Source organism: Zeus faber (genome assembly GCF_960531495.2).
Source record: "Zeus faber genome assembly, chromosome: 9".
Taxonomy (NCBI): Eukaryota; Metazoa; Chordata; class Actinopteri; order Zeiformes; family Zeidae; genus Zeus; species Zeus faber.
Genome location: NC_137197.1, coordinates 10,357,127 through 10,373,213, shown reverse-complemented (window position 1 = coordinate 10,373,213; position 16,087 = coordinate 10,357,127). Strand labels below are relative to the sequence as shown.

Below are 16,087 nucleotides of genomic sequence, written 5' to 3'. Positions count from 1 at the left end.
TCCAATGCATTTATTGACTATGAATATAAAAGTATAAATCACATGTTACTGGCACAGAACGCAAGGTTCACTGTATCTACATGAGAGAGTCTCAGCCCTCTCACAGTGTTTTCTGCAGCATAAAGCTCTCCCCCAAATCAGATAAGAGCTTCCCACAGAGTCTAAAGCGTGGATTAATGAAGTCGAGTCCAGTGGGGCCGCCCTTCATTTCCTAAATGTCACACAGTGTGGTAGGAAATAGCAGCAGAATCCTAAAAAAAAAGAGTGGCACACAGACGAGTGCAACGCTTCTGATACCAACTACAGCAACGAATGAGAGCTTGCCCCAGTTATGAAGCATCTTGAGTTCTATCGCGGCGGTTTTGGTTTTAATCCCTCTCCCAAAAGAATGCAACCAATGCCCATTCACATGTGATTCGCTTTTTAGTTGTTCCTTATTTTGTAACTCCTGTTTCACAAGAGCTTTCTCCTTTTTTGCCCAGTCCCGAAACGTGACCGGAATGCCATCCTCCCTCCCTCGTGTCACATAGCGCCCTCTAGTGTTTCCACTGCAAATGTACAACTACACCACAGATGTACTGTGTCATTGAAAAACGACATTTTTTTCAAGTCAGATCGAATCAGATTACTTTTACTTTTTTTCACAAAATCCCAACACAGTGGCACACATGATGAAAATCAAAAAACGAAACAAAACATTGCCTACTCAGCCATGTCTATAATGTATACTGTAAATGTGTGTTTTCTATTGGCCATTCCAGTAAACTACAAATGAAGGCTATAAAGTCAGCAAATAAACTTGTGGTTGAACTTCAGGGCTTTAACGACACCCTCGACACCTCTAACAAAGGTAGAACACCATAGTTATAGGGGGCTGCGCACACATCCTGCTCCTGCTCCTTCCTGCTCTGGCTTAAAGATCAAATTGTGTGGGAACGCTGCCCATTAGCAAGCCAATCCTTAAATAAACGTAGTATAACGTATTTCTCCCTACTGCATGCAAGCAAAATCAGTGGATCAGTGATTTAATAATCGCTGATTATTAAATATATTAATATTTATTAATAATTATTAATATAATACATTTCTGTTTTGATATTACTTAAAGATGCAATAGTATATTTAGTCTTTTTTTTCTCCTTCTTTTTTCTCTCTTTTTACATTTGTGATGGTAACAGCCTATAAACCAATTTACTGTGGCTTTTACCCTTTCCATACGACATTTTCTTCAAACTAATGGCTGACGTCTGTATGCTTTGACAATAATTTGTCAAAATTCCTTAAATTCCAAATAGTTTCTGCCTTTTGTCTAAAATAGTTGGACTTATTGATTCCGGACTGGGCCTGAACAATATTGGAAGAAAATGTAATTGCAAAATTGTGGTTTGAATGTCGCATATATTGTGACAGTGGGGGCAATGGCTCAGGAAGATTGCGTTGGTGGCGTGCTGAAGTGTCCTTGAGCAAGACACTTAAGCCCCTAACTGCTCCCCAGGCACCGCTTTGTGGCAGCCCACTGCTCCTAGATACTTCAGTTACTAGGAGTTGTACTAGTGTAAAATGCAGAGAATGCATTTCGTTGCCTCAGTACTTGTACTCCATGAAATGACAGTTAGTTGAATATAAAAAAAAAAAATCCAATCTAATAATCCACTTCGGAAATATACTTCCGGAAGGTATTAAGAGAATTACCTCTTGTTGCGTCTGTGTGCGTCTTTTGGCATTTAGAGCACTATGTTATGTATATTTGGAGCCTCTCTCATAAGGTGTCTCACCCACTGATTAAATAGGATACACATACTAACCCTGCAGTGTGAAGAGTGTGAAAAAGACTTTTAAGCGGAAGTATAATTAGCTTCCTAAATGTAGAGACCTCTCAAATTAAAAAGTGCAATCTGCGCCAACTGGTATTTGTACATGTATTCAAGGACATGTTCACTACTTTTAAACACAGGCCTTATTAAAAATGTTGGTTCATATTATTTATAACTGGTCATAGCGCAGCCAAACTGAGAGCTTTACTACTGAGAAAATGACCATGCTGCTGCAGGTTCTCACTGTGCATACATGCAGTCCAATGGGGAAAAAACATAAAGCCATAAACAAATGTTAAACTTCCTTTTGGAAATATCCTCCCACCTAATTGTAACAGAACAGCTTTATATGTTTATATATCTTTGGGAAGATGTGGGGAAGTAAAACTCCATGACTGTCGAGCCAGTTAAGTAACCTTGTTGTGAACACAAGGGGAGTTTAGACGTACCTCGGCCTTGGGGTGATTTTTTTTTTTCCCAAACAGATAAAAATAAAAACATTCAGTCTAAAATCGGCCTGTGGCAGTTCCGCCTGCCAGACGCCGCCTGAGCTTTGTTCTCAGGGCCCTCCGACACAGACCCAGGCAGATGGAGATGTTGCAAACACCAGTTTATTGGAGAGAGTGGACAGATGGAACAAGATGGGAGTAGATGGACACATGTCATGACAGAGGTTCTCCCTGTGTGCGTGCGTTTGTGTGTGTGTGTGTGTGTGTGTGTGTGTGTGTGTGTGTGTGTGTGTGTGTGTGTGTGTGTGTGTGTGTGTGTGTGTGTGTGTGTGTGTGTGTGTGTGTGTGTGTGTTTGGGGATGGGTGATTTACCTTTTTCTCGTTGATTGTTCTGACGAGCAACAGGCGTACAGCCGCCCTGATCCCAAGACAGGTGTCGCTGCTTAAACCACACCACCCCCACTCCACAGGGTCCAACCTGAGAAACGCCAGAAAATTTAAACAACCTTTTATTTTTTGATCACTGGCTTTGCAAAAATGCCAGCAAAGAAAATAAATCTTGACTATATGTCAAACTTCACTTGTAGTAGAGCTGGCGATATAGAATTATATATCATCTTGAGGATCAAAGGGGAACTTTCAAAATGTCATTATCGATGCCTAAATATAAATGCAATATCTAAATAAAAAAATGCTTAGGACCTCAAAATCCCCTGTTAAAGCATGCATTCGTTAAAAATGTAAAGTACATCAAACACCAACTCCCTCTAAAATGTCACACGTAGAAATTGGATGTAAAGCTTTCTTATCATCACTAATTTTGACTCACAATATGCCAATTTAATTTCATGATGGTACACTGACCCATTAATGAAGACAAACATTGATACATTGATATAGAACCCATTGTTAATCATGGTTCCCTCTTGTCCTGGAAAACCTGGACTTTTGTGTCCAGGCCATGTCGAGTCATGGAAAAATCATGGAATATGACGAAATAGCCCAAAATGTCCTGGGAAATTCTGAATAGACGAGCTCGAATGAGCCGAAACAAGTGAGTGTGCAGGGTCTTCGATATGGATACTTGAGTGTGTCATAGAAAATGTCCTGGAAAATGATTACTTGAACTGGAGACTGGGAACCCTGCCATACGCCATGATGGTTGTCATTTAAAGCAAGTGATGACATAGAAGACACAGAATCATCAAATGAACTTTCTTTCTCCTTCGACCCGTGCAGCAGCCAACAGAGCAGCCAGCAGAGCAGCCAGCAGAGCAGCCAGCAGAGCAGCCAACAGAGCAGTCATGAGGACGACTCTAACCGCTTCCTGACCCCCTTCATCCGGGAGGAGAGGTGAGGAATGTGTGTCCGTCTGCTCCTCACCGACAGAAGATTTCTTCCTCATACGCCTCGATCCGATCACTCAGTTAATCGAAGTTGCGTCTCACACTCATAAGCAGAGCCAACCCCTCCGTGTCCCTCGTCTCAAACCCTGGAGACGTATTTGTTCTTGTTGAGTCTACAGTGGAGCTCAACGTGGGGAATAGTGACTTGAAAATATTTTGGCCACTCAAATTGTGTGTATTTGTGTAATAATTCAAAAAGCACGTGTATATGTAGTCCAGCGGTTCCCCAGACAAGGCTCTGGCCTTTGCAAAGCTCACAACAAAAATACATTTATCTTCATTAGTGAAGATGAGTTTATATATTTTGAGAAAAAAATTAAATACAAAAAAAAAAATGTATATGAAACAAATCATTTTGCTGACAGCCCCTTGTGATTCCGTTTTGACCCCAGTTTGAGAACCCCCCCTGACTGATGAAGCATTTACCTGCATCCTCCACTAGAGAGCAGCTGAGCCTCATTTCTGCCATCATGGATACTTGGTTGATAATAAGCAAACCTGTACCGTGGTAGTGATGAAATGCGGAAAGCCCCAGCTTGCGATATTGCTGTCTGTTCTTTACCCCAGATTTTGTATCCTGGCATTGGAGCAGCCATGTGTAGTTGTTACGTTCCGGTTTTAGGGTTTGTGTTTTTCTTGCATTTGTACTGGTTATAAAGGTTGCCGTTAGGTCTATAATGGGAAACGTATGCAGAGAGATGGTGCTGGAAAGAGAGGTGTGCTGCTGCAGCTACGATAGAAAGGAATAAGGCCCTCACATTGATCATTCTTTTTTATTTTGTTATTTTTTCTCATCGTGCAAGCTGGTTTATTTTTACTTTTACTTTTTCCCAGCAATGGCGGTCATGCCTTTTAAGAGAGTCATTTATTTACTTCCATACAGCGCGGCTACAGCCTACAGCTGCTGCAGGTGACAGCAGCAGCCCCCCAATTGTCTGAGGGGGGAATATATTGGCTGCGCTAGCGGCAAGTACAGGCTCTAAATCATATTGTGTGTGTGTGTGTGTGTGTGTGTGTGTGTGTGTGTGTGTGTGCCGGTGCAGCACATGACGAAGGGCTCATACTTCATCCCCAATATAATGGCGCAGTGGAGCCAGAGGGAGGCTCTGTGGGTCTCGTCTCTCCTGTCCCCGGGAGACGGGAAGAGGCCGCAGCGAGCGGCTCCGCCCTCTTGCACCTGTCCTGGCCTAGAACCAGAGTCGGCCCGAAACAAAAAAGGCAAAAAAAGGCATTTTTTTAAATTCCGGATTAATTGCAGTAGGATAATCTGGGTCCCGATTTAGATTAAACCCTGTCTGCTAAACCAACCCCATAAACCTAAAAGTCCGATGTAGCGTTGAGAACCGGAGAAACGGGGCCACGCCGCTCGTCTTACTTTCTTCCTTTTCCCTTCTCTCTGCGTCTTTCAGCGTCCAGGACCAACACAGCACGACAAACAACAAATCACCGCACGCCTCCACCCCTATGCCTCTGATGCAGATATATTTTGATTGATTGTAAAGAGTGATGCGTTATCGGTCACTCAAACTCGAACCACAACTGACGCTGAATGAAGATTCACGGGGGTGAGGGGGGGAAATAACACTGCCAAAGAAAAAACGAATATTTCTCTTTCCTGTCTCTCATCTTTTCATTTCTTTTTAAAGCTCTTTCTCTCGGTTTGCCTCAGGCTCTTTCTTTCTGCGCTGCTCTTGCGATTCATGGGACTACAAGGTTTTCATTTGGGCGACTTATTATTCGTCGGCTGTGTCAAACAGGGAGTCTATCGATGTTTCCGGGATCCTGTGTTCCCTTTATTATTAAGGTTCTTAAAACTGAATATTAAACAACTATCTTGTCCTTAAAACATGTTAATTTACTTTATGATATATTATATGGTAACTGATTATTGCAAATTTAAATAGAATAACATGTAAAAACCTTCCTATCGCCGAATATATTAACATTTTTAAATGAATAGAATTTATATTTTTCAAAAGAGAGTGTCCTTGGAAGCAGCCTGTCCATGAACACCGTTTCGGATACTATTGACTGAACAAGCACTAGATTATGCATTTTTGTTATGCATTGTTTGTTATACACCAGACGTCCGGGTATGAACATGAGTGTTGAAGGAACATAGGGTTGGTGGAACCCAGAGCTGTTGGGAACACAGCGTGTGCCCGGTCAAACTTGTACTAGAAAGTGACGTGTGCGGCCATGCAGCCATGTGCCACCAAGATGTTCCCCAGGAAGGGGTTTTGGTTCTAGATAATAATAATAATAATAATAATAATAATAATAATAATAATAATACTCTGGATCAGAGATGAGGTTGTTCCTGCCTTCTTTGTGCAGCGCCCTGAAGGAGACGTCGCTTTGCTCTCTGGAGCCCGAAAGAGTCTCTCGCGAGTTTCTAGTTCTAGAAATGTATTCTTCTTTTATCTATAAAACGTTGGAAAAATCTATAATTCCGTCGATGAAATTAGCAAAAGACCTGGACGTTGGGGCGACAAGCCGTGAGATCAACTCAACGCACCACGATTGGTGGCGCTTTGTAAATGTCAGCGTGACGTATACGAGCTCAGCCTTTTGGGTTCTGCCAAACTGATGTAGAAAGCAGTGCTCATAGGAACATTCACAAAAAAGCATGAAACAAAGTGTGAAACAGAAATCCTGGATTATGGGGAAAAACACTCCCCCCTACTGCTTCCCCACCCCATCACCGGGTTTCTCTCCGTCCTGTACACATTCTCTCTCTCTCTCTCTCTCTCTCTCTCTCTCTCTCTCTCTCTCTCTCTCTCCTTCCACCCCCCCTCTCCTTCCGTTCCCTTCTGCGCTGCTCTCGCCGTCTCTCTCTCTCTCTCCCTCTCCCTGCTTGAACACGGGAACATTTCATTTCAAACCTATGGGATTATTTCTGGCCGCTCTGCTGGTCGCGGTGCCGGTGCTGACGAGTGCGCGGCGGCTGCTGCCGCTGCAGGAGGCGCAGCGCTCCGTCGCCAGCTTTAGAGGGCACGGAATGTCATGTCTCCTCTGCAGGTAACAAGGCAAACCCCCCCCCCACCCACCCACCCGTCTGGAGGCTGCGGGCGCCGTCTGTCTGCACGACTCTGTGTCTTATCGATATGCTGTCTGTCTGTCTGTCAATACCCTGTCTGTCTTTTCCAGCGTGCGGATGTCTCTCTGACTTATCTTCCTCGGCGTGTGCACTTTCCGCTGTGTTGGGACGGTGGACGGTGGACGCTGCAAGCTAACTTACAGCTCTCTGCTGTGAATCTATTAGCCCGGATCAGACGCTCGATGCCTCGGCTTGTTTGGGTCCCGCCCTGTCACGTCCAGGGCGAGGATGTCTCCATTCCCCCGAGATATGCGGTTTTTGTATATCCGGCAGAATTCCCCGCACTCTGACTCTGCAGATGGCTGCTCTGTAATGTACTTATTACTCTTAAAGACGCAGCGCGGGCGTCTCTTCCATGATGTTACACCTGGTTGAGTTCTCTGTATAGAGGACGAGGGATGTGGGGGATGCCCGAGCGGTTTTTTGATGAGCATCGGGGACAATATTTCTCACCACTGCGGGGGGTGGAATCATTTACATTTACATTTACGTCCCCCGGTGTCGGAACCAAAATGGAAAAAAGGTGACCTCGTTTTCAGATGCTCTCGGACATTATTGACTATTATTGCACGGCTCTGTGGAACACGCGATTCTCCTTGGTTAACAGTGGCAAGCAGCGGTCAGTTACCTCTGAATAATGGCCGCTGATCTGTTAATAACGGCTGTTGCCACGTGCAACCACTTGGCTGATTCAGTGTTACTCATGTTGTGGAGGACTTTATTTCTGAGCATTTTCTCTTAAACTTGGCATACTAGTTGTAAAGTAACTTGGAATCAATCTTTAGTCTCAGTGTAATATATGAATTTAGTAGGTTGCTGCCTAATAAGCAGGATAATGTACAGTATCGCAAAAAAAGCCCCAACAGGATGATGAGGACTATCACCCTGCAGGGGGGTTCCCATTATCCCTTTCGTCGATGTGTTCGGGCTCTGTTTTTGCTGCCGATACATTTATTTTTCCCAAAGCTTTGATATTGAAGTTAGCCCCGAGCACCAATGCATACCATGCCAACAGAGTCTCCTCTCCCCTCCCCCGCAGGTCTGACAGTGCAGCGGACAAACTCGGGTAAGTTCCTCCCACCGACCGACCTGTGCACTGTGCTGGTACCCGGGCGGGGCGGGGCGGGGCGGGCCCACATGGTGCGTTTGAGGGAGCCCGGGGAAAGGTCTGCGGCGGCGGTGGTTCCCTCTGCGCTGTCACCCCACTATCCTAGACCCGCCCACGCCGCATGTGACATAGATCCACGGCTTTTGTCTCCCGCCCACGTTGTCTGAATACACTTTACATGCAGCAGTGAATACAGTTGCAAGCCGTGGAATGTCATTGTTTGCTTTTACTGGACAAACAACATCAGTTACAAGGGGCGCTCACAAACAGAGCTTTGTTGGGTCGGGCAGAGCCGCGGGTCAGGAGTTTTTTTTTTTTTTTTTTTGTTTGTTTTGTTTTTTTATTCTGATGCGGCCAGCTCGCCAGCCGGTAGCAGCTCATCGCCGGGGATCCGGGAGCGCGGTCACTCTCTCATCCAGGTGTTGACCCCTTTCTTCAGCCGAAGAGAAGCTGCCGCAAAAAAAGGAGGGGCACCCGATCAGAGGTGGAAGCCGAACAGGTGCGTGCGCCCAGGACCTCGCGGGATGCGTTCCTCCCGGTTTCTTGCCGCCGCTGTACGCTGTCGATCTCTGTCCTGAAGCGTCCCTGGATCTTGTCGGGTTCATCCCCTTGTGGAACAAACCTCGAAATTCAGTCAGTGCGGCGATTTGTTGTTTTTTTTTTCTTTGCGCGGCTGAATCCTTCAAGGCGATATTTCCGATCACTTTGTACCATTGTGTGTTATTTAGAATGATGACTTGACTGGAGCTATGAGCTATCACTCATCAGTATCATTGTATGGCTTTGGGTCCCAATACTTATATATCCTTGTCATGGAAGCTGCTTGTCTCTTGAAATGGTTCGGCTTATCGAGTGTGCTGGGGTTTGTCCAGAACGAGCGGCTGGTTTTGGTGGGTCATATTCACATGTGTGGCGCTGGTATGCGTGCGTCTGCTTGGCTGTGCTCTGAGAGGTCAGTCATGCGAGGTGTAACTCTCACTCCCGCGCTGGGGCCAGGTCTGAACCGCACGCATGTGAACCTGTGTCTTGACGTTTCATAAGCACCCTCTTCCTTCGAACACAACAGCGAATAACACATAACCACCTCAGTTAGACAGTGGCTCAAGGTATTGCCTCTATTAATATTGGAGACTCACCTTAGATATACACTTGTAGTAAATGTGCGCTGTGTGACAGGGTTGCTATTTTGGAGGCTTGGTTCCATTTCGTCCCACATTTGGTTCTAGTGCAAGGTGTGCTGCAACTTTTACTGTAAAGAAAATTGTTTGTTTAATTTGATATATTGAAAGAAATTAAACATTTTGTGAGTTTAAGTGGTTACCAAGGTCAAATTGTGGTACATTTCCCAATTTCTTTATCAAAATCAGTATTATTCTCTTTAGGGGACCTATTATGCGAAACTCGCTTTTTCAGTGCTTGTGCACATACATTCGGGTCTGTGATGGTTCTACCAACACACAAACTATGAAAAAAGACCACACAGTCATTTTTTTTTGAGAGCTTTTTGTCTATTTCATAAAACACGTGGCGAAACACACCGTTCAGAGTTGTGTCTCAGTCCTACGTCACATTGAGACACAGTCGAATTAGAACCGCCCTCCATCTGAGTAACTCAACTTTTCAAAGAAAGATGAATCAATACCAACTGTCCATGAAGAAACTGCAGGAGATGCAAATCGGGGTTCCCACGGATCCTTAAAAAGTCTTAAAATGCATTGAATTTCTATAATCTAAAAGTAAGGCCTTAATTGGTATTAAAATGTCTTAAATCAGTCTTTCAGAACTCTTAAAAATGCTGAGACATATAGTTGTTGCACATTGCAATTTAAAATCTCAAAATAATTGGTAAAATTTTTTAACTCACAGAAGGCCTCTCGCATTGAGGTCACGCAGACCAGGATAACGGAACCAACAACACTCATATTTTGTTTGCTCAGAGCAGATGCACAGCTAGCGACGCCATGGGGAAGTGCAAATTTTATGAAAATTGGCTATTCAACCAAGATTTTGCGGTATGGCTGAAACCAGTACCGGGCAATGTCTACGAGGCGCGGTGTATTTTGTGCAGGAAGTGTTTCAAAATCGGCACGATGAGTTTCAGCTCGGCCGTGGAATCCCACATGAAGAGTGAGAGACACCACCCGCCACAACCAAACTGCCATGTCAACCCGCCAACAGACGCTGGGTATTTCCCAGTTCCCTTTAGAGGGACTAGGAGACATATTCTGCAGAATGCTCCCGGACTCCGAAACTGTGCGCCGACAAGACAGCCTCAGTCAGAAAGTTTGGATCAGGCCCCTACATCTCAGATCAGCTTGTCGCCGAGCCTCAATCCAACCACGAAAAACCGAACAACTGGACCTGCATGTCTGCTGTTGGTGCGGAGGTCACGTCCAGATGTTCGGGATCGCAGTTCATGGGATATGGAACAGCCCAGGATGTACTGCACCCTTTCAAAGTAAGTAGCCGGCACAAATGGATTATGTTTAAACTATGCATTTAGACTACATGGAAGCCACAGGCCGAGCTGGTAATAACGACGCTCAGAGGGAACGTCACGGGGGCGGGGGGCCATTATTGACTGTTGTTAACTTCACCGTAACTTTATCTTGTCCTGCTTTAGCTTCGTGCTAATGGCTGTAGCACTGTTAAACAGCCCATTATATCCCTTGATAATGGAGCGTGCTACGAGCGACGCGCCAACAGCTGATCCTTTAACGGGTGTGTCGTTTGCACCATCGACATGTGACACAACAGAAACAGCGTGCAGTGAGAAAATGAGTGTTGTAATATTATTATTTTATATAATTATTATTGATGCCTAACCTGCGTCGGCCTCCCATCCATCACAAATATGTGCTGTTTGCTAAATGTTCACTGGATCCTATATGAAGCGAGCATTACCTTTTTTGTCATTATTATAATTGTTATATGCTTCATGAATCCTTGTTTGATTCTCAGGGGGGTGTGAAGGACCTGGACAGGCGTAAGCCGCCGTCACTCTCCGTGGAGGGACCAAGCGTCAGTTGGAAGTTCCTGGAGCTACTGCAGCAAGAACAGGCGGAGCAGTGTGGGGGGCTCAGCTGATTGTGGTGGGAAGCGGTGGCCGCCACACCTCACATGATGCTTGCAAAGCTGGCTTCACCGAGTGGCAGCGGGAGAAGCTTCCGAGGGCCACGCCCACACTCTTCCATACTCCCAGTTTTTTCCCAGCACGTTATCCTTTGATTAGATGCTTCCCTAAAATACAAAATACTTGATGAATGCAGTAGAATAGCTCTTCAGATTTATAGTTCTCAGCCAGTTGTGTATTTGTACTGATGATTCGTGATTTTTATGTCATTGTTTTACAAGTGTTCCACACTCGAAAATTTTACATGTTTGAAATAGATCGTGTTACTTTTTTACTGGACCCAAAAAAAGTCATATTTTATGTTGCAATAAACATTTGAGCAAAATTATCCCGAACCATTAGTAATTGATGGTTTTGTTTTGTTTTTTTCTTCAATTTTGGTTATTGTAAAGTTGGTCTTAAATTTAATTCTGAGTGGCATTAAAAAGTCCTAAATCTAACTTGCCTTAAGCTGTAGGAATCCTAGAAATATAAGTTGCTAATATAAATTTGCTCAGAAGCAGATTTATCAGAGACCTATATTAACTTGCGTAAAAGGGAGCATAATAGGTTCTCTTCAATATATGATCACACTTTTTTTATCCTCAGGGGAAAAGAAAGTGTTGAAAATAGATACAAATATAAATTAGATTAAATATGTACACTATACTGTAGGTGGTGGTATGCTAAAGTAAAGCACAAGGATCTTGGATAAGTATAATATAATATGACGATATTATGTAATACATGTACAGCTCAATCTAAGAAGAATATATAAACGTGTATTCATAGAGCAGTAGTAATATTAATAATACATTTATCTGCAGGCAGTAATACACGCTGTCGAGTTTAGTCGTGTTAGGGTAATATTACAGTTTAATAACAACAATCTTTCCTGGATCAGTGCAGTAATTATGCAGTGGGGACACAATAGAAAGGGACGGTTCTTCCAAAGGTTCTTAGAACCTCCTGCGGCGTGAAGGCGCCATTGTGACCAATTACAGTTTTCAGGGTTTTGTAAAACGCAGTGCGAGTTACAGTTTTCTGAGTTTCCTTTAAACGCCGTATCTGCTCAAGTTGTCCACCTACGTGTCGCAGGTGGCTGGATGCGGTGAATTCCGAGAGACAATGCTTGGACTTGTACTGTATAACGTGGGATGATGGTGACACAAAGCGGCCCCGCTGAAACGAATTAAACCGCCTCAACGTTCTTCTACTTCCGGTAAAAAGACAGTTTTTCACTCATTTCTGCTCCAAATGTACATCGTACAACAAGACGTCGGAAACGTCCTGGTTCTAACGAGACCTCAACCATGTCCGCGTTCTGCGGTTGTTGGTTTCAGATACTTTTAGCCACAAAACCGCCGAGAAAATAAAAAATATAAAGGCCGGACCCCTAATTATAAAGAAAACAATGCAGCCCACAGTGGTCACTAGATTCCTTGAATCTGCCACCCCTTCTCGTGGCAGTGGGACATTTACTGCTGTAATGTGGGAAATGCGTTCCCGGTGTTAACTAGATGTTATGTTCCATGTTAAAGTCCATGTTGTTGTGAGTACAGTATTACCAAATTCCTGCGACGCTCAGGCAAATAAGTACATTTATTAACTAAGAATTGCTCAAGTGTCATTTGTGTGTGTGTGTGTGTGTGTGTGTGTGTGTGTGTGTCTGTCAACAACTATTGCAAACCTTGATGTCCCTCTTTCCACTCCCTTCTTACGGTATTTTTAACCTTTTAGGATTTCAGGATTTTTTTTTTTCTTTTCACTTTTGCGACAGTAACTTCAATGCATTACATTACTCACACCTTGGCAAAGTCGCAACGTATTTCACATCCTGCTCTAATCAGAAAGCTGTAAGTCAAGATGATTTACCTTATCTGCGTCTGAAAGCACGGTCGTCTCTTATGCGGGATCAAGTGTGGGGCCGTGCCCAAAAAGTCGACCAAACTTTAGTCGACAGGAAGAGTCTCAGTCGACCAAGTTTTTCATTGGTTGGTTGGTCGCAAGAAAAACAAAAAACCTATATTCGGGAGCTGCGCCTTAATTAACGTTTTGCCTGCGTCAAAATTAACCTCAAAACCTATAGGGCCGGACCCGTGTATGGAACGCTAGAGGGCTTCTGATTTGAAGCTAATTTTAACAAAAATAAAATGTTTTTTTGTTAATATTTGTTTTTGGAGATGGAGCGATCGGAGCACAATTTGCGTCCCTGTCTCCCTCTCGTACGGTACAGACGGTGCCCATGGCGCACCTAACGAGACAACGGCGACATCGGGAAAACGATATTCACCACATTTCAGTGCAAATGTGCAAATGACAATGTCAATAATATGTAACTTAAAGGTGTAGTTAATAAAATAATAATAGGGCCGAAATAAGTTTAACCGATAATGTTTGACCGGTGTAAATGAACAGGCGGCCCTCTCTGCGCGCGCAGCGCTTGTTCATTGAATTTATATTTTAAAGTCGGAATATCATTTGTATTTCTGTAAGCACCTAGTTAACAGTGTTAGTTATAACATTCTTTCTCAGCCCTGGAACTCAAACCATTGTGTGGTGCCCCAAAAACATTTATTTAAATAATGAAATTACTATCATAAACATGCAATGATTAGTCGACTAATTGCTTGAACTGACGACTAATAGGAGAATCCTCGGTCGGGGGCAGCCCTGATCGAGTATTTTTTAAATGTATTTTATTGTTGCGGATTCCTTACCCCTAATGCCTGCCTAATGGTCACGAGTCAGATTGAAATGCCCAAGATCGATCCCCATGTTGTCGGAAAGGCGACTGTAAATAATACATGCAGAAGGCTTCTGCGCCGAGAGAGTCCAAGTGCATCTACCGTACAAACTCGGGAACTGCGGGTTCCAAGCGAGAGTCTGGATCCATTCCCAGTTTCCCAGTTTGGCTTCTCGGCGCGCGACGCGGCTTACGAGAACTGAGCTAAAATGTGCAAGACCTGTTGAGAAATACACCCTGAGAAAGGGGTATGCATGTTCGCCGTCTCGGGAGGAAAATTGAGATTCTTTTATTCTTGAAAGGCAATCAGAAATGGAGACGAGGACGCATCTTCTCATCTTTCCTTCCTTTTCTAACGACCCTGCGGCTGGTGTTGCTTTCACCGTCCCAGCGTCCATCACTTCCACTGTCCGCGTCGCTCCCTCCTCCCTGGCCTCTCCTTCGCTTCCCCATCGATCCCCACCCGTCTGCGGTGCAGGGCGTTAGCCCGTCAGCATAATCCCATCCTGCTTTTGGCTTCCTGGCGGTGGGTCTGTAGCAGATGATTGTTTCTGACGGCACCGGGACAAGGAGAGGTAGTTTGTCTACTTGCTTGTCGTTCTGCTACGCTTTACGCCTCGTAAAGACTCGGATGCACTTGTACTGTAGCATCATTGACTCAAGCGAGGGAACATCCAGTGCACCAAATATTGACCTTGTGGCTGTAGCGGTATATACAGCATCAATGGCCTAACATGATGGTGATAGGGCCCCGGTGCAAATATTTTTTCGGACCCCCCCCCGCGCGCACTCACACGCCCACCGGCTCTAGCCGCTCTAGGAAATCTGTCGACTGCGGGAGGGTTTGGGTAAGAGTGTCCCCGTTACAGAGTAAAATAAAATACATCTAAAAGCATGCTGTGTGGACGGCGATGACATAACGTCAGCGATGCTGCGGTGGATCCGGGTCACGGCCACGCGGCGGGGGGAAGTAAAGTCTAAGGCTGCGTTCACGCCGCCAGCTGAAATGACCCAATTCTGATGTTTTGCATTCGAAGCATTTTAAGGCTGTGGGGATAGGAGTCGCGGCGCAGGCTAAAATAAAAGGCACGTTGCGAGGTGAAGATTTTGTTTTCGAGATTCTGTCCGGCACAGGGGGGCGAGGAGCTTCAAGTGGTCATGGCAGTACAGTGCCAAGGAAAAATTCAAAGAAATGAAAGACCATAATAATAATAATAATAATAATAATAATAATAACCAGAATGGCAATGGTCAGATCACATGCCCCTTTTATGACCAAATGGAGGTCACTTCAGGCGATAAACTTTGGCTTAAGTATAAGGTGCGGGTTGATTTTAAGTGGGGGTTTTTTCTACTGTCTGGTGTAAACACGAGAATGGCATATCTGTCACGTGCAAAGTAGTTGTAAACAGGCAGGCAAAAAAAAATGATATAGGTGACGAATGGGAACGGGGGCGTGAAGACCTCCAGTGTAAAAGGCAGCCTAAGAGATGTAATGAGGTCATCATGCAGCTGCCTCTCAATGCATTCACGCGGACGTGCTTTTATGCGCACATAGGGTGTACGTACATAATGGAATAATAGAATAGAGCCTCCAAGCCCCTGAGAGCAGAGAGATGGTGGGATAGAGGGAGGAGAGGAGTGAAGGATCACCCTCCTCAAGCAGAACCATTCACAGAGAGCCTGGCGAAGGGACCTCCCAACACACACACACACACCACGGTCGTGCCGGCCAATCAGAAACGCCGGCTCGCCCGACCCCTCCTCCTCCTCCTCCCTTCTCCTCTGTTCATACAACCGAGCGTCCCCTCGCTCGGAGAGAGCGTGAGGCGAGGACCACCTGAGCAGGAGTCTCTCCAGAGCGGGGGGAACATGGAACACCGAGATGCTGTTCTCTGGCGGGGGGGGGGGGGGTTTCAGCTGTTGTGAAGTGAAGAATAGAGCGGAGGAGGAGAAAAAAACAAATAGTTCTTCAGGATAGAGCGTCTCTCTCTGGGAACACGGTCATCTCTCCAGGCATCCTGTCGGATTTTCAGATTCAAAACCGCTTTCCTCAGTTTGAAGCCACCAGTTATAAAGGAGGCGTAGAACTCCCGAGATTTTTTTGGTTTGTTTGTTTCCCTTTTTTTTCTCTCCTTTTTTTTTTTCTTTCTTTTTTTTTTTGAGAGAGACGAGAGGATAAGAAAGATCTTTTTGTTTGTGTAGCTCAGACATGACGGCGAGTGGGACAGAGAAAGTGGGACGGTGATCGGGGAGAGGTCATGAGATCCAGGAGAGAGGCCAGGATGGTGTCTGCCTGCTCACCATGCACAAGCACAAGGTCAGCCGGTATTTCTGTCGTTATTTACTGAT

General features: G+C 44.9%; 1 protein-coding gene across 1 annotated transcript in view; it reads left to right on the top strand.

Annotated features, from left to right (window-relative positions):
- gramd1bb (GRAM domain containing 1Bb) overlaps nt 1-16,087 on the top strand; it is a gene marked incomplete at its 3' end in the record, with an annotated part of 89,031 nt that overhangs the window by 9,883 nt on the left and 63,061 nt on the right. Inside the window, exon 2 of the mRNA XM_080006583.1 lies at nt 3,537-3,616. Within this exon, the coding sequence (XP_079862709.1) occupies nt 3,537-3,616 (80 nt within the window). The remainder of the gene's footprint in view (nt 1-3,536; nt 3,617-16,087) is intronic.